The 17,963-nt window shown below is 38.3% G+C and overlaps 1 protein-coding gene and 1 long non-coding RNA gene across 4 annotated transcripts in view; one reads left to right on the forward strand and one right to left on the reverse strand.

Moving 5' to 3' along the window:
* Positions 1–887: 887 nt before the first annotated feature.
* Positions 888–17,963, reverse strand: part of CPPED1 (calcineurin like phosphoesterase domain containing 1) — a 54,290-nt gene continuing 37,214 nt past the window's right edge. For all 3 annotated transcript variants that reach the window (XM_054643658.2, XM_077187120.1, XM_054643657.2), the window contains exons 3-4: positions 13,849–14,271; positions 888–2,164 (exon numbers count right to left, since the gene is read on the reverse strand). In XM_054643658.2, the coding sequence (XP_054499633.2) occupies positions 1,932–2,164; positions 13,849–14,271 (656 nt within the window). In that variant the 3' untranslated portion in view covers positions 888–1,931. The remainder of the gene's footprint in view (positions 2,165–13,848; positions 14,272–17,963) is intronic.
* LOC143695379 (uncharacterized) lies at positions 2,161–13,851 on the forward strand. The gene is made up of 3 exons (XR_013184514.1): positions 2,161–8,757; positions 10,817–10,984; positions 13,091–13,851. It is a non-coding gene; the product is annotated as an uncharacterized LOC143695379 (long non-coding RNA).

Below are 17,963 nucleotides of genomic sequence, written 5' to 3' on the forward strand. Positions count from 1 at the left end.
CAACCCTGCTGGAGGTACCAAAATAATGTCCTCAACATCAAAAGATGTTGTTTTAAATTATAATTAGGGTCTCCATGGGTGAATTGTTTCATAATTTAACATATTTTATTTTTCTTGACATAAGGAAGATGAGGCATAGTGACAGCAAGGACCTCTGCCATTTCAAATTAGTTAAAGCATCAGTATTAATTCTTAACCAGCTAATTACACTAAGAAAAGTGAGGAAACACAATTTGTCATTTATGCTGGTAAAAACCCACATTTTTAGCTTATTTTTATAACTTTCTACATACGGGAATGTCCAGCCACAAACTATGGTTAAATATCCTTCCCATGATTGTATTATATAGCTACAAAATGTTCTCTCCTTTTCCATTTTCTCTCATTCTACTGAAAATGAGACTGTGAAAACATGCACCTAAGCAAAAGCAGCTGGAGAATAAAAGCAAAATCCCCTCCTTTCTCTCTGAATCCAACATCACCTCTGCTCAAGCTGCTGCCATGGGGCTGCAGTCCCCAGGTGGGCCTGTCCAGCTGCAGGTACAGCCACTTGCTGCAAGGCAAAGGTGATTTTACAGTCTCAGCAGTTCCATTAATCAGGCTTGAAGGAGACTCCTTGATAAACTGTTGTAAGTAAAATGTAATTAAACTGACTCTTCAGCAGAGCATTTCCTACTTTCCACCGTGTTTAAATACCTGGAATACCCTCTAGGGAACACTGTTTTATGTGAGTACATACATAAAACAGGACAGAATGCATTAATGATGCTCACTGTGTTCCTCCTCCCTCTTCAGGTGCCAAAGCTGCACCAGCTCCAGTTCCAGATAACCCATGGCATGGATTGTAATGCGTTCAACTAAATACTTAAAAACCCCAACAGCTATGATTTAATTACATGAAGAATTTATTTGCAACAAATTAGATACACTTGCTAAAAAAAGAGGTGGATTGCAGCATGTAAACTATTTTATAAATTTGTTTTTGAAGACTTATTGCAGTGAAGAAAACATACTTTTTAGGGTTTTCAATATTCTGTAGTATTCTGCATTGCCTTACAGTAAGGCACTCTACATTGCATTTGGAAATCAAAGTTCTCTGTTTGTCTAGGAATCAACAAAGTGACTTCTGATTACAGTATTCTGTACAGAATATTCTCCCCATACAATTATTCCAACTTCCATAGCTAGAGCCAGGATATATGCTAATTGAATGGCAGTGAAATTTCAAAATGGAAGTAGTTGTTTCACCCTTAGCTTCTGTCAGTGACATTTATATCAGCCTCATTTACAGACTTTTCATTCATTATATAAAACTATATAATGGAAACTATAAAACTATATAACATTATATAAAATTTTATAACAGATATAACAGAAACCCAAGCTGTGACTGCAAACCAGAATGTGTCTCCTATTGCTCCTGGCTCTGAAGAGCTAAGAAAATAAAGTGTGGGAAATGGGAGAAAATACACCAAGGTAAAAGGATATGATCCAAAAGTTGCTAAAATTCAGCAGTATTCTGCTAATTTCACATTTTTTGAGATTTGTTTCTGTAAAATGTGCCCTATTCATATTGTCCAGAAGGTAACAGAAATTAGTAAATTTATTGGTTTTGAAATACCCTCTCAAGTTAAAGGGTTACAGACACCAGTTTCTCTGTAATAAGAAAGTATTACCTAGGAGCAAAGTGAAAATTCTCAGAACTGTACTTTTCAATCACACATTACATATTAGCTCTGCTCTTCTCCCATATTCCTCATAGGTCTCATTTTCAAAAAGAAAAACATGTCAACAGCTTCCTTGTTATTTAGGATGACAACAAACTGAGACTTGTTCTGGACACTGCAGTCAGAAATCTGGAGTTCTGCTTGGGGAAACTTTAGGAAACTGTTTACATTTATCTAACACAGAAAAATCTCTTTTGACACAGCCTACTTTTGCTTAGCAAGCATATCCAGCAGCTCCTTCTCTATGCCATGGCTGCCCAGGTCAGTTAAGCTGTAGTATCTGTGCACCACCTTCTCCTCTGTCACAACCACCACCCGAAGGCCGTGTGTGTCCTGTCCCAGCTGACATCCTATAGCTGATGACACCACCATTTCCAGGCCTTTGTAGGACCCTCCAGCATTCCTGTGGTAATGCCCAGAAAATACAGCTCTAATGCCTGGTAAAGAAAAAAAGAAAAAAAAAAATACAGAGTTTATATTTAGTTAGCACCTTACAGGTGTCAGATTTAGCTTCCTTCTTTAATGGCTCATTAAGCATAAAGTTAAAACTAAAACATTTACCCAAACTTGCATTTTAAACAAATAATTTGTAAATGATTCTAATAGTAATAAATAATCAAACTTTATTGTGCTCCACCAGCTGAGTTTAGGGTTACTGGACTCTGAGTTCTTCATGCTCACTGCAAGGTGTGTTTGCTTTCTCCCCACTCCCTTGCCTAGAAAGAAGGGACAGTCCAGAAGCAGCTGATTAAAATGAGATCCCTGCCTAGAGAATGATTGAAACACAGGCTGAAAGGTGAAGAGGGCAGAGCTGTATTTGTCAATTAGCATGAAGAAAATTTCCCAAGGAGAGCTTAAACCTCTACACCCAAGGCCAGTGACCTTAAGAAAACTGAAGGGGCAAGACAAACAAGAAACACACAGGAGAAGGTAACTTGTAGTCATTTCACAAGACATTGAGGATATCACAGATGGAACCAAAGCCAGGTACATCAAAGAAATCTAATAAAGCAGAAGTTTTAAGAAGAGAGGGAGAAAGAGGAGCAGCCAGGAAAGGAAAGGTTGACACCTGCAAGAGTCAGGCTTGGAATGACATGAATGAACATTTATCATGTATGGGGACAAACAAGGCAGGTGACTCTGATTCCCTCTCTATTTTTAATGACTTAAGGCTGTTCTCTTTCCCTTTTTTTTTTAACCCCCCAGATTACTTATATTTTGGACTTCATTGGAGTAAAACATATGGAGTTTTTACAGAAATTTTGAAACTATTTGAAATTAAATGAATTATGTCATTCTCACCTCCAAACCAGTAATTTCTAATTTTTGTTTCTGCTGTCTTGCAAACATAAACCAACAAATGGGTAGAAGCTGTACTTGTTTCTCTGAATGGCCTTTTTGATTGTCTTTACAAATCAGATTCATGCTACCAAATGGATTATCTTCCCCTCCCCATATCTGATAAATTTTAACAAAATACTTTTATTACTACAAAATGATGACGCCTTAAATGAATTAAAAAAAACAAACATCATCTTGTTGCTGAGTACTTCTCTTTCCTGTCAAAGTTTGCAAACCCCCTCACAAGAGTTGAGAATGGAGCTTCCTCCCTGGGAGAGAACGTTCTGCCCTGGACAAAGCTTTTCATTCACACCTTCCTTTGCCATTTAGCCTTTCCAAGCTGTGCCCATAGGCAGAGCTGAGCAGCACACTGAACAGCACTCAGAGTTTGGTAACAAAAAAATTCATCACTTTTCTTGCTAATTTAAGGTAGTGTATGTTTTATTTTGAATGGAAATGTGGAGTTAGGATAAATAGCTAATTTTACAAATGGGATTTGGGATTATGCTTTGGCATGCTTGGTCCTTAGACCCTTGGTCCAGACCCTTACAGGTTCCTGAAGCTGCATCTAATGCTACTTTATACTGTTGTGAAACAGAAAAATTACTGGATCAGATGACTAAAAATACTGGAAATTTTGTTGGCAGGCCAGAGAGGGGAATTTGTGAGACATTACAACCTTAAATGACATTTAAAAAATAAAAAGCTACCAACAACTGATTTTGCCTTCAGACAGCAGAAATCCTGGAAAATAGGCAATTTAAAGCCAGAGAGCTGTAATGAGGAACATGCTACAGCTTCACATGGAAATCCTTATTTCTCTAGCCAGAAAAAACCTTCCACATTTTCTCCTGCAGTAGATTTAGATCTCTTTCACAGAGATAAAGTGAAAAAGGAAGTAGGTGAACCCATCTTAAGACAGCTGGCTAACATCAATCCTTTGCTTTTGTAGGAGTGAGTGATCTGGAGACTGATATAAAATATATAAACTTGGCTCAAAGTATAGTTAAAAATTAAGCAGCTTGGAAAGCAAAATATAAATTATTCTGCTGTGTGTCTGGTAAGAGCTACATGGGCTTTCATATTTCAAACCCAAGCCCTTCTCAAACAGCAAATGAGTCAATGTGGAAAACAGAGAATGAAGCCACCTTGTCACTGAGCAATGGTAGCAGGGCATTGTCAGCTCCAGGCTGTCTGCTCCCCTGATTCAGTGTCCCAGGGCTGATTATCCTGCAGTGGAACCACTCTGGCTGCTGCATGGGGTGAGAAACTGCAGGACAGCTCTGGGAGCTTGTGTGAGCCAGCTGCAGAAACCCAGCAAAGCTGGTGAAGTGTTTTTACATCTTGGGAGAAACCCAGTCAGAGTCCCTCAAAAGGCAGTGGTGGAATACAAAAGTCAGTGATGCTGCTACTATAACAAGGTAACAAGGTCTCTTCAGTATTTCCCACTTTTTCTGTGGGTAAGCAGAACTACTTTAGTCTATGAAAAAAATTAAGAACAAGTAAGAATCATAAACCCATAGTGAGGTGCAAAGCCATGTGACACACTTTTAGTAACAGAAATAGGTACTTTGGAAGGGAATTAAGTTCTCTGTGTCCTAAAGTAGCATCTTCCCACCATCCAGAGAATTTGACATTTCAATTTAAAAGAGGAAAAGAAGCCAAAGCTTTGTGTCATCATTTGGTAAACCAGACCCTAAGCAGAAGGACAGAGGATACAAAAGTTATAAAGGAATTGTAGTTATGCTAAAGAAAAAAACGTTCCACTTGTCTCATAATTCAAGGAATGATTTTGAGAAACCCATCCTAGACAGAGACACACAGCAGTAAAAAATTAGCCCAGACTTCAGTTTTCAGATACCCTTTAGTGCTACTATTAACTCCTGTTAGTGCTGGGTTCCAGGATGTTACACCTTGAACAAGGACACAAACAGGGCTCTGCTGGGTACTGATGGAGGCTCACTATGGGGTTTTTCTGCAGGAGCACTTTCCTGTTCACCCAGCTGTGCTGTACCCACTCTGTGAGCAGGCACAAGCAGGAAAGCTGGACCAGTCACTGCAGTACCACCAAGATGACAAGCAGGCAATTTACTTTGCTCTTGCTTTTGATCTGTAACATAAAACGAATCTTAGAGATGTTTGCACTCAGATTTAAGTTATTAATTTCAGATGTTTATCTGAAGTAATAATGCCAAGTTGCTAGCAACAGACACCCCCAGCCCTTCCCCCTCAACTCTCTGAAGAAAGAACCTGAAGAAAGAACCTCCTGGCTGACCTTGTTTTTATAGCCCACTTTACCCCAGGTCAGTAAAATGCATCCAGCTATATACTGAAACATCCAGTCCCTTCCCACTACAACAGAAGAAAGGAAGGTGGAGCAGTGATTTTTTGTGTTTTATCACTGGGTTCTTAAACAGCAGCTGGAAGAAGCATTGATATAAAAGGTGTATGAAATACTACAGAATTCCTGTGTAAATAAATGTCCAAAGAACAGCACCTTCACAAGCATTCATTATTTCATTTTTTATGAAATACACAGTTATTTGAATTTAAATGTGACTGGAGGTTTCACAGTATCCATTTACTAAAAAAAGCTGGATCCATTACTGCAAGACACTATTCATACCTAATGGATTATTCATTAAAGAAAAAATGGATTAAAATCAGAATAAAGTAAAAAACTGTGCAGACAGTTACACTAAAAAAAAGGCAAAACAATCCACACATCCTGTATCTGTGATCATCATCATCATCTGATGTCAGACTGCTTAACATGACACAGATTACAGAGTATCTGCTAAGGAAAAAAGGTCTGAACTGCCAAATCAATTTTTTGACCAGGACAAGACTGGAAGCCAGAGATACAGAACAGGCTCCACCCAGGGCTGGGTACCAGGTCCTGTTCTGTCTATGCTAAAACTTAATACTTGAGTCAAGAAAACACCTAAACCCACTGAGCTTCATGCCTGCTACCAAACAGGACTTTTAAGAATCAGTCAAGATGTGAAAAAAGTCAATGTCTTTGTAAAAAAGGTTTAGATACAGGAATTGCTCCTGATTTTAGTAAACCAAAGCTGTTCTCCTGCCATCCAATTTACCATCACTTTCTGATCAAGCACAAAATTTCCTTTTTAGTTCTGATCTGAAAAAGCTAAATCTAGAAGACAAAAAGATTTTCCTTTTCCAAAGATATGATGGTAACTATTTTTCCCTTCAGAATAATGCATCCCTACTAAAGAATGAAATACCTATTTTGATACAAGTCCTTTGAGCCCAGAGCAACCTACTTAGCAAAAATTATTCATGATGTAACAACAAACCCAAACAAGGATTGTTAAAAGAGTCATGTGATAAGATGTAATACTTAAATATGTTGATAAGCCTTAGACTTTTCATCAGCTCAACCATGACTAAAGCATATAAACACTTTGGTTTTATGCTAATTCACAGACTGCATTATGGCCCTTGGGGCTGTAAGGCAACACAGAGGTTGAGGCAAGGTAAGAGGGGAGTGCTGGGGAGGGCAATAACCACCTCATGCAGTTTAGCATCCTGCCTTTGATGCTACCTGTTTCATAGGCAGAATCTTTACAGCACAACTCTATTTTAATAAAATTTCAAACTAAGTTCATATTTTAATTTGGATATCTTTTTCCAAGTCAAAACCACATTATGAACACTTGACTCATGGTTTCTACTGCAGACATTTTTCAAAAGGAAATTCAAAAGTGCCTCTGAAGACTTTGCTACCCTCTCTTTTGTTTTCTGTGTCTGCTTTCTAAAGCCAGCTCTCCAAATAAGTAGTAGAGCTTCAGAAGAAGCTGTTTTCCAACTCTAGTTCCAAATGTACAAACCCCATTTTTGAGGCAGGTTTGCTGTGTCCAAAATGTGACTGACCTCACCTCAGCTGGAAATCAAACTGCTCAACCCAGCACTATGGACAGAGTAAAAATACAGGAAAAAAATTACCAACATAAAAATAAACCAAAGAAAAGCAAGCAGATTTTCCAAATTAGGAGGAGAATGCCTGGAATAATCAGCATAGGCAATCAGTAGCATGCTTTATTTAGACTGAGCCTTCAATTAAATAAATGCTTTTCTCAGCAAAAGCAAATGAGACTGTAAAAGAAGGAGAAGGCAAAATTAGTGCAATATGAATGACATAATAAATATGTAATGGGTACAGTACAGACTTTGCCTCTCTTTCCATGCTCTCTGTAGAGAATTTGGGGAAAAAAGGTAGTTCTGACTGAACTACAAAATTTATCACATGGTTCAGATTGTCACCTTTTAAGTGCTGATTAATGAACTATTTTTTACAGTAACTGCAGACATGAATCAATGTTCACTGCATTTCATGTACTGGTTGATGGATCTCCACCCAGACTGCAGGTGAAGTTCAAAGCAAACAAAAGGCAGCATTTCTTCAGAGAGCTGTGAAACATGAAATTCCCTCCTGCAGACCACTGTGAAAGCTGGAAGTTTTCACAAATCAACTGAACAAATTTAGAGAGGAATCACTAAATTGCATTATGTTGGTAACATTAATATGACACAGTTAAGTCCTTGAAAGAAAAAATCTTGGAGGTGGGAAGAGGCCTGGAAAAAAAATACCATTATGCACTTTTCTATCCTGTGCCCTTCACAAGAGTTTGGGGAGTGGGAGCAGCAAGAGACTGGGCTATTGAGACCCTCATTCTGCTCCCATTACTCTGCTTTTCAGTTAGCTGTTCAAGTTTAATGATAAAATTAGATTTTAAACAGAGTTATGTCTATCCAAAAATCCATGGGTCACCACACAAATCTGTTTCTCAGTCAAGGACTGAAGAAAGAGAACAGACTAGAAAAAGCTGATCCTGGATACATTTGTCCCCAAAAGTGCAGGAGCTAGGGAGGAGCACCAGTAGAGCCAAAGCAGAAGCAAAAAGGTGGAGAGGCAGTTCTGTAAAGACATTAAATTGTATTGGAGGATCTGAATGCTATCAACACTCTTGTACCCTGTCATAGTTTACAAAGAGAGGAGAACCAAGTAAGTATCCAGGCACAGGGAGATGCTGCTCTGAGATGTGTGTACACCCCCACACAGGTTACAGTGCACAGGTATTTTGTGAAAGGCAGTGTTTCTGGCAAATACAACCATTTAAGTCATATGGATAAATTGATCTGAACATTTTCCCTGGAGTTTCAGGCACAAACTGGCTTTTCTTCCTTCCTTTCACTTGCAGAGTACAGCTGCTGTCTGAAGTGCTGAACAATGTGGTTGGTTCAAGAGTGATACCTGTTCTCTCAACAATTTTGCACTCCAAAATGATGTTCTTTCAGCTTCCCTACAAGAGCCACATTAACCATAGGCATTTTTTGCTGCACCTTTTTTCTCCCCCGGGGCACGTGGTGTATCTCATCTTTTCAAGACTCCAGTGCTACACAAGGAATAATAATATTTAGAAGTCTTTGAAAACAAAATCTCTTCAGTGGAATAGAATTGATTTTATCTCATTGCAATTTCAGAGTGCTCCCATTGCCTCATCTGCCAAGCAGGTGTTACAGCAGCAAAGAAAGATGTGAAAGCATCAGTCACAGCACTGTTAACTGCTCAGTGCTCAGGCAGCTCTCAGACTCTGTTATCAAAATAAACCAACACCCCAATAATTTCCCAACAGAGCACCAGAAGAAGGAAACAGTCCCACTGGTAAGTATTGGGATCAACATCCTCTCTTTCATAAACTCTTTGGTCAGCCCTCAGTAGCACACAGGATTATTTTGTGTAGCCCTTTTGAAGCTCCCTGTTGTCCCTCCTCAGAAGAGCTGTGTGAATAAAAAAGAACTGAGTAATTAGAATTTACATTGCACAGCTCTATAAGCATTTCAATAGAAATATCCCATGCACTCTTGTTTGCAAACATTGTCCTGCAAACGTGCAGGAAACCTCTGCCTTAAATTTGCTTTGTAGCCTAAAGGATCAGGAGTTTGGTGTGGCTGGTGGTCAGGTGGTCAGAGTAAGTAGGAGACCACATATTATTTTGAAAAGTATATTTATGTTGAAAGCTTCTTTCTATAAGACAATGCTAAATGGAGCTATATAGAAAAGGATTTTGGTGTTACTTGTTTTTCCTATCTAATCAGAGGAGGAACAACAGGCACAGCCAGAGGGTGATTCCAGATCACCTAATTAGAGCACTGGTCTAAATAAGCCTTTAAAGGTCCTGTCTCTAGAAGGTCACTCTGTTCTTCAAGTTCATTTTTGTGAATGCCTCCTGTGCCTACTTTTTCCCATCTGAAAGTGATGCTTTCTCACAGAGCTGACACAAACCCCAAACAGTCCTGGATTGCTGTGTGCTCTAAGGATCAAGAAGAAGCTTTTGTCCAATGGATAAAACTGATTTTTAATATTTTTCTGAGAACAAATATCACTTAATGTCCTTACACACTATATGTATTTTGTACTTGCTGCTGAACTTCTGAAAAAACAATTTAAAAAAATCTATGTTTGTTTATGTCCATGCAAGATTTACATTGCCATACCTGGGAAACTGTTCTTACCTAGAATATATCAAATGTGGTCACTCTACCTGGGCCATAAGTGCATAATTGCAATCTTGAAAGAGGTTGATCTAAATCACTGAAGTTAAGAGTATTTAAATTATCTTAAATACTGACACATAAGCAATGAGATTACTCACTCAATGTATGGGCTTTGCCAAAATCGAGGTCTCAATGGCAGGAAGATGAAAATATTACTCCCCTGTCAACTCTGATTACACAACAAAGAAAATAATGAAACATAGCATATGTTGTCTGGTAAATTTTAGAAACAACAGCTTTCAACACTCCATGCTTTAATTCTGTGCTCAAATATATCTCAGCTGTGGATGTTCTGAGAGCTTCTTCTTCTTTTAACACTGCTCTCCTGTCACAACATTTCTAAGAGGAGAATGAAGCTATATCACACACTTTTAATGAGTAAAGGTGTTAGAAGTTACAGCACCTCCAGTCACAAATATAATGAAAAAATATACCATTTAATGAAGTTAGGTTGTTATTTTTGCCCCTATGTGCACATTAAATACTTTTAACCACATCTGAAAAATTGCTTTGAAGACACTTGGACAAATTTAAAACTTTTTAATTAAAAAAAGCTGAAGACTGTAGGGAATTTCCTTCTGTATATTTCTATCTCTGGTCTAGTTATTTTCTTTAAGATGCATCTCAGCTACATAGACCACATATTCTTAATCTAACTCTGAAAGAAGATCTCTTTTCAACCTTGTTGGTGAAAAACCATCTATTAATTTAGGTTTTATTCAACAGAGCTGTTAAACACGTTTAGACATTTCCTTAACTGCTTTAGTTGATTTGTGCCATTAAGAAACATTTATTGCTATATTGTATTACCTAATATAAGTAATGCTCAGGGTGTCAGTGATGGTTCTAAGGATAAAAAGTCTTTAAAAGACTGTATATAGCTCACCAAAAATATACATACTTTTCAGGTCATAGAAAAAATATTTAATGTCCTAAGAAAATTTTACTGGAATGAGGTATGTAAGAAAAAGTAGGTCTTCTATTACATAAACTGCCTGATTTGAAAACGTAATTTGCTGCTTATGTTTATCAAAGACACATGACTTGCAGACCAGATTTTTTGGCTAGACCATTACTACTTCTTTATTTTCCCTACAAAGCTATGAGGAAACCTATTTATATCAGCACTGTAAAATCCTTAAAAGCTGAATATGCATTTCTTGCAGCAGAGCCGAGTGACTCCAGCAGATGTCACAGATGAGAACGTCAGGTCAGCTCTTTCACAGCTCCTGCACACGGGATTTTTCTGTACTTTATGTCTGCATGTGGAAGAGACAGAGCTTTGACAACTTTGGCTCAACTTGCAGGAGTTATTCCAATACACCTTCAGAAAGGTACCTCTGCTTAAATCCTAAACTCTGCTCTCAACTGAGTTGGTTTTCACTGTGACCAAAATCACATTTTCAAGGACAACAGTTCTTATGATGCATTTAAAAAAACCATGGTCTAGCAGGACTTCTTACACATGCAGCTTGCAAGTATGGTTTAACTTTGCACAGTAGTAATACATATTTACAAGTGCCAGATTTTCAATTATAAATATTTATCATAAGGACATGATTTTATCTTTAATTAGCCCAACTGTTAAGGACACTTCTAATGTGAGAAATGCAATTCAGTATTTCATACCAGATGTAGCCTCTACAGTTAGTCTTTTATCTCTGCTTGTAATAAGCAGATACTTACAACAAAACCATTCTGTAACATGGGAGTGATTAGAAGATAATAACTACAGAAGATCTGGGCTTTGGAATTAAAATAAAAATTTTCTGAAGTTGCATACCTCAGTTTAAAGCACCTGCTACCATATGACCAATATGACCATACTTTAAGAATCTATTTCCTACACAATCCATATGAATGTCTTTGTTCTCATAAAGACTTCAATGACTAGATTATCTTTCCTTTCCTGTACCTCTCTAACCTTGTTTGACACTTTTAGAAAAAGTATAAACATGAGAGAACTGGGGTAATTCCAGGTTTGATCCTGGGTTATAAACAACTGAAATATGATGCCCATCTTATGATGCCAAACACCCTAAACCATACATGTTACTGACATAATGACACAACAAACATGGTTATAAGCACTGAAACAGCAAGAGGCAGAAGGAAGGGAGGAAGGAAAGACTGGTGACAGGTTGGGGCAGAAGAATAGTGATAGCCTGGTGGTCTCCTAAAAAGGCACACTGAATTTTTTTTTTCCAGAATAAATTGTTACACCAAATTTCTAAATTTAAAAAAGGAAAGTATGGGATTTCATTGGCAATATCCTGTGTTTTAATCCTCCAAGAATGTATGAAATGAACTGGGGGAAAACCAGTTTCATGTCTAATGATGTGCTAAACTTGATTGTTCTTTAGCAAAGCAGAGGTTCAGAAAGCAAGTGGGGTCCTTGCATCTCTGTGCCTCTATGCCACCATGCCAACAGCCTCTCTGCAACCCACTGAGACCTCAGTGGTCTCACAAAAGCTGCTCTTAAACAGAATAATAAAATGGAAACAGAATGCACCTGTTACTAAGGTAACTCTGAGCCAACTTTTGATTCTGCTCATTTTTCTCAGCAGTCTGAGTTACTGAGCTGCTTGTTCTCTGTATTCATTTCATTAGCAAAATGTTTGATTATTGGCTTGCAAATGTTACCTATTGAGTCAGTGTATAGTAAGGAGCATGCCAAAGATCAGTGTTTAAACACACCCATTAAGAAACCAAACAACTTATTAGAGATGGGAATGAGGGACACAAGGAGAAATGATGATGGAGGGAACAGAAAGGTGGTGCAGAAAGGAGTTTGGGAATTTCTTCCCTAGAGTTGGATTGCTCATTCCCATTCCATACCTTTCCCCCATCATTTGAAACCTTCCCAACTTCTGGTTAAGCCTCTGGACACCCTTCTAAGAAACACCACAATGTAACAACAATGTTACAGTGATAATGTTTCTTTCACCTCTGGATGAATTGTGTTCCCAGTACTGAGTGCTGTCAAATGTTAGTAAACCAGCTGGATGACAGAAAATCCTAGCAAAGAACTGTTTTGGTTCCCACATTAATGCCAGTTTCCTGGGATACACCCATAACTAGGATGTGCTGCAGTCCATGGTACACAGGCAGTCACAGCTGCCCAGCTCTCCAAGAGCAACACTCCCCACCATACTGACACTAACACAAAAATGAAAAGATAGGAGGTGTTCTCAGCGTGTCTCCTTATGGGGAAAAAAATCCCACTTGTAAATCTTGAATCTGCAAATATATCAGTGCCCTGGAGAGCCCTCAGATAGCTGTGAATTTTGGCCCCACTGATTGGAAACAGTAGGAGACTGAGAGCTTGCAAATTAGGCTGAGTTGGATGAGGCCAGGCTTAACAATTAGATGGTAAATTGGGAACAAGATCATAAAAAATTTGCATTGTTCAGCAATCCAAATAATGTGCTTTCTTACAGATACAGAGAAAATGACATTCTGATGCAGTGATGGCAGGATGGCAGGAAATTTTGAGGGACTGGCACACTCCAGGAACATGAAGGCAATTACCAGGAAACAATGGGAACAGCATGGAGGAGTAGCTGTGTACTGTGTCTGTCTCCATGGCGCTCAAGTGGCATCACACAAAGCTGAGGGATTTGGTACAATTACTCATTTAGCACATGCTCCACCTGCCCTTCATCCCAGACATGGCCCCTATTAGAAATGGATCTTCAAAGGACTGATTTTAGCAGAGCAAGACTTGTTTTAACACTGAATAAATCTGGGGTGCATTACACTCTTGGTTTAAAATTGGCTTAGTGTGGGAGAAAGCAACCTCCAAGGTAATTCTGAATTCTGTTTCCATGTTTTATGTAAAACATAAATTCTGTATTTTTCTCCTATGGCAATACCTGATTTTCCCCTCTGTAGGCAGGAAAAACTCAGGTTGCCTTGTATCTGTCAGTACTTGAAAAATGGAAACCTTGCTATTTGTGCTAAGGAACTTTTCATGTTTAGCTTTTTACTTCTCACTCAAAGTTTTAAACTTTGATACTTTTTACAGGTGAGTAGATTCAGTTGATAATTTTGATCTATGGGAAACAATGAGGCTCATAAACTGTATTCAAAAATTCCTTGAAAACAGTACCATTTAAGTTAAATGTATTTTGTCTGGCAGCAGAGCCATTAACAATTTGAAACAAAAATTCAAGAGTAGGAAAGTTTGAGAAAATACCTGCTTTATGAAACTTTTCCATTATCTCCTGACGAACTGATTTCTCCAAGTTGAAGTAATCATCATCTTCATCAGGTTGGCTCAGAAACAGAGGGATGTGCTGAAATACAATTATGTGCTTGCATTTCTGCTTTGCAGCAACAGCCAGCTGCTCATCGAGCCAGGCATCCTGGGCTTGCCTTAACTCAGGGCACTTGGAAGAATCAAAGTACAGCTGAGAATTCAACACCAGAAAGAAAACACCTCCAACCCAGAAGCTGAAGTAGTCATCTCCCCAGTTCTGGCAATAATCATCTATGGTTTCTCTGGATGGAGTATTGCCAATATCATGATTCCCACTGACAAATACCAGTGGTATGTCCTGGTCAGTGTTTTTCAGAACATTCTTTAAATCTTGCTCTTGGTTTTTTTTCCATCGGGTTCCTAAAGAAAAAAAAATACAAAATATTTGAGCGTTAATGTTTTTTTTTCTCACCTTCATTGTTTGGTTTTGTTTATGGAACTGTGCATAGGAAGAAAATATTGTGTATTAGACGTGATGATGAAAAGATCTCCACTTTATCCCTGTGCATCCACCCAGGCCAGTCCCTCCCCTCCCAAGGCTGCAGCCATTTCCAGGAGCTGCCCTGATGCAGGCTCTGGACAGCACCCAGCAGAGAGCACAGCAGGAGGTGCTGCCATGGCCACTGCTCTGCACCAGGAGCTGCAGCTGATTCTTGTCATCTACACACCCATGATGTGGTGAAAAAATGCAGCAGCCTTGGATGGTGCAACAGCACAAGGGTAAAAACCAGGCCAACTTCTGGCTTATATTTTATGGCTGTGCAACAAAATTAAGGGTTGTTGGTTGTTTTTTTTTTTTTTTTTTTGTTACAGGAACTATTTTAACAGCAAAAATTTAATCAGTGTCTTGTGATGACTTATTTATATGATGAGTCTCTTTTAATAATAGGAATGCCATTAAATTAAAAAAAAATAGTTGTGTACATTGCCAGTTTTCCCTGCAGTTTATTTATATTAATATGCATATTCATACGGGTATTCTTCTGGATGTCAGGAATTTGTCCCAGCCTATGAAGATTTATTGTATTGACAGATTGATTTACAATCACTGAAAAAAATTAGAAAGGAAGTTTTAAAAGAGTAGGTATTTTCCTCTAATGATTACAGAGGTTTTCCTATGTTTTCTAAAGAATAATGTTTATTATTCTTTATATTTTCTATTCTTTATTATTCTTAATATTTTCTATTATTCTTTATAGAGGCCATTGATATGACTATTATTAATTAATTAAATGAACATGTATAAATTGGTTTTGTCCTGCAATACATAACACACATCTAGCATGGGCCCATTTCACAAATAATAACTCAATTTTTTAATCAAAAGCTGCAACAGGATTTTCACAAGAACTCTGAATTCAGGTTTCTACCATACACTTGCACACAGGTCTGTGACAATCAATCATCATGTACTTTTAATTGTGTTTTTACACATACCTTATGCAGAGAAATGCATAAATGGGTTCCTGTATTGCAATTCCTGTATTTTATGAGATAAAAGGGGTTTTTACAATGTCTTCAAAATACTCACGATGAATATGTTGACAAACACTGACCATTATTAACAATTTTTTTTGTTTTACATACCCTACAGTTATAGGCTTTAGTACCACCTTATTGCTGTTACCAGCATTCTACAGCTTTATAAAAATACTGAGAAAAAAAAACACATTAGGTCTAAATTGTGGCTAAATGTTAGGACATTGATATGAGGTGCATTAAGTCAAAATCCACAACTCTCTTGGGTTTAACTGCTGCAGAGGGTAGACAGTTATTGTAGGAAAATCTTTGAGAAACTTGACAAGTACTGGGCATATGATACCCAGGGGAATCTAGAAAGTAGTGGAGAGCAAATCACTTTCTGGGGTGTATGAATGGTCAGTTTAGGTTGTTCTTGTTAATTCCAGAAAAAACCAGGGCAAATAACATCTATATTACTTGGAGATGCTGAATTTTTAAAAATAAAACCAAAAATTCAAATAAACATGGCATGCTGCTGTCCACAGGGTAAGGAACCTGGCTGAGAGTGATGCTTTTACTGCCACTTCCCATTTTCCTATGGAAAGAGTTGGAAATTTCAAGCTCTAAATATGAAAATATATGGGGGAGGAGGGCAGGGAAATGCAAGGAGGGAAGGCTCTGTTCAGATCCATGTAAACACATTACACCATGTTAAACTCCATGCTATCACTTTGGGAAATTTAGCTAACAGTTGCAGAGTATAAAGACATTTATGCAAAAGTTACAGAAATAATTTGCAGAATTATGTATACCTCTTCCCAGTGGTGAAATTCAAGCTCTAGAGACTAACACTTAGATTAGATTTGCCGACAGCAGGGCACTGATTCCCTCATTTAATGAAATATTATTTCTATAGCAACAGAAAAACATATTCAGTGTTTATTGCAGAAAACAGATTGCTCAAAATGGAAAACAAGGTCTCTGCCCAAGAGCCTAGGAAATCCTACTAAGGAGAGATTGGTTTAGAACAATTGCATCTTGGCTTGACCTTCTTGGCAGAAGGTCAAAACAACTTCAAAAGAAGAGAATCCCACAGAGATAAAAGTGGGATAAAGTGCAGGAATGTCTCGGGACCCCTTGGTGCAGTGCTGGAGAGGAAAGGCTCAGCTGTCCCAGTGGCCCTGAGCTGCACCACCATAACACACAACACACAATGGGTGCCACTGGAGCCCTCCTGAGGCACATCCCCAATTTACATCCGAGGTGAGGAACAGGTAAAGAAGACAAAGACAGTGGTAAAGAAGGAAGCCACTGGAAAATTAAAGTGGTCCCTGCCACAGCATAAAAAAATATCCTTTTAATCTCTCTCAGGCACAGAGCTATAATATCTAATTATTCCAATTTTTATGAAGAACATTTCTGTTTGATGGACGTGTATTTCTTTGGCTTAGAGGGAGCTTTGTTGTAGGTGAATAGGAAAATAATATAGTGCCAAAAGGCAATACGAAAAAAATTATTTGTGAAGTGCCAGGGCAGATGCAACTGAAATAAATTTCTGTGATGTTTATCCTGGCATCATCTGCAGTGACATTTTTAAATTCTGGGCCACAATTTTCTGTCTTTGTGCTAGGTTGTGTAAATTAAGTTTTATCCTGAGATAAATTATTTCACAAATTAATAACCCATAAAGGGCAGCTTGGCTTTTATGAAAAACATGAAAGTGAGAACGGTTGCTGGTGCAGTTGTGTGCAATTTTCCACAGCTTCCCAGCCTACCATTTTTGAAAGCTGAGTGATGTGGACAGGAGCATGAAGGTGCAATGTCACCATGCCTGTTGTTTTCTGCTGTGCATCCCTGTTTGCCTCAGCAGCTCCAGTGTTCTGTCCTGCACTGCTTAAAGGCACCAGGACAAGCAGCCTTCTTCACACACTGAAAGAGCAGATTTCAAGACAGTACTTCTACAGCACTTTTGCTAGAGCTGTCTTCAGTCAGCAGAATTACAGATTATTCTGCCAAAGAAATAATCCTTTAGGTACTAATCCTTAGTTACAATTTCCTTTGGTACTCCACAGAAGGGTGCACCACTGTAAGATTGGGTTGGGTTTAGTTTTTGTAAGGCACCAGCTTTTAAAAACAACTTAGAGCATTGTTTCCCCCCAAGCTGTATCTGCAATGCTGATGGCAATTTTTGTATAACACAATCCTTCCTCTACAGTAACCCCCAACAACACTGTAACTTTTCCTCCAGAAGTATTCCAAATGAAAAATTATCAATTAATTAACAACAGCAGCAGTTTTTCTACTGATATTAATCAGGAGGGAGAAGGGGTGTGGGGAGGATTATGATGCCATTATGAGGTGGTACCCCCAGGCCTTCCTGGCTTGGTGTTAGGTGAAGTCTTAGTACTCCCCCCAAGGCAAGAGAACCCTTTAGCTCAGACATCTGCAAATAATTTCACTATATGCAAAAATGTGGCACAATCATTTCCTGGATTTCTCATTACTTAGTCTCAGTATTTTAATGTATCTTAAGTGTCCCAAACTTAGAAGAGCAGCAATCACATTGTTTTTTAATGGAAAGCACAGATTTT

The sequence above is a fragment of the Agelaius phoeniceus genome, chromosome 16 (assembly GCF_051311805.1).
Source record: "Agelaius phoeniceus isolate bAgePho1 chromosome 16, bAgePho1.hap1, whole genome shotgun sequence".
Taxonomy (NCBI): domain Eukaryota; kingdom Metazoa; phylum Chordata; class Aves; order Passeriformes; family Icteridae; genus Agelaius; species Agelaius phoeniceus.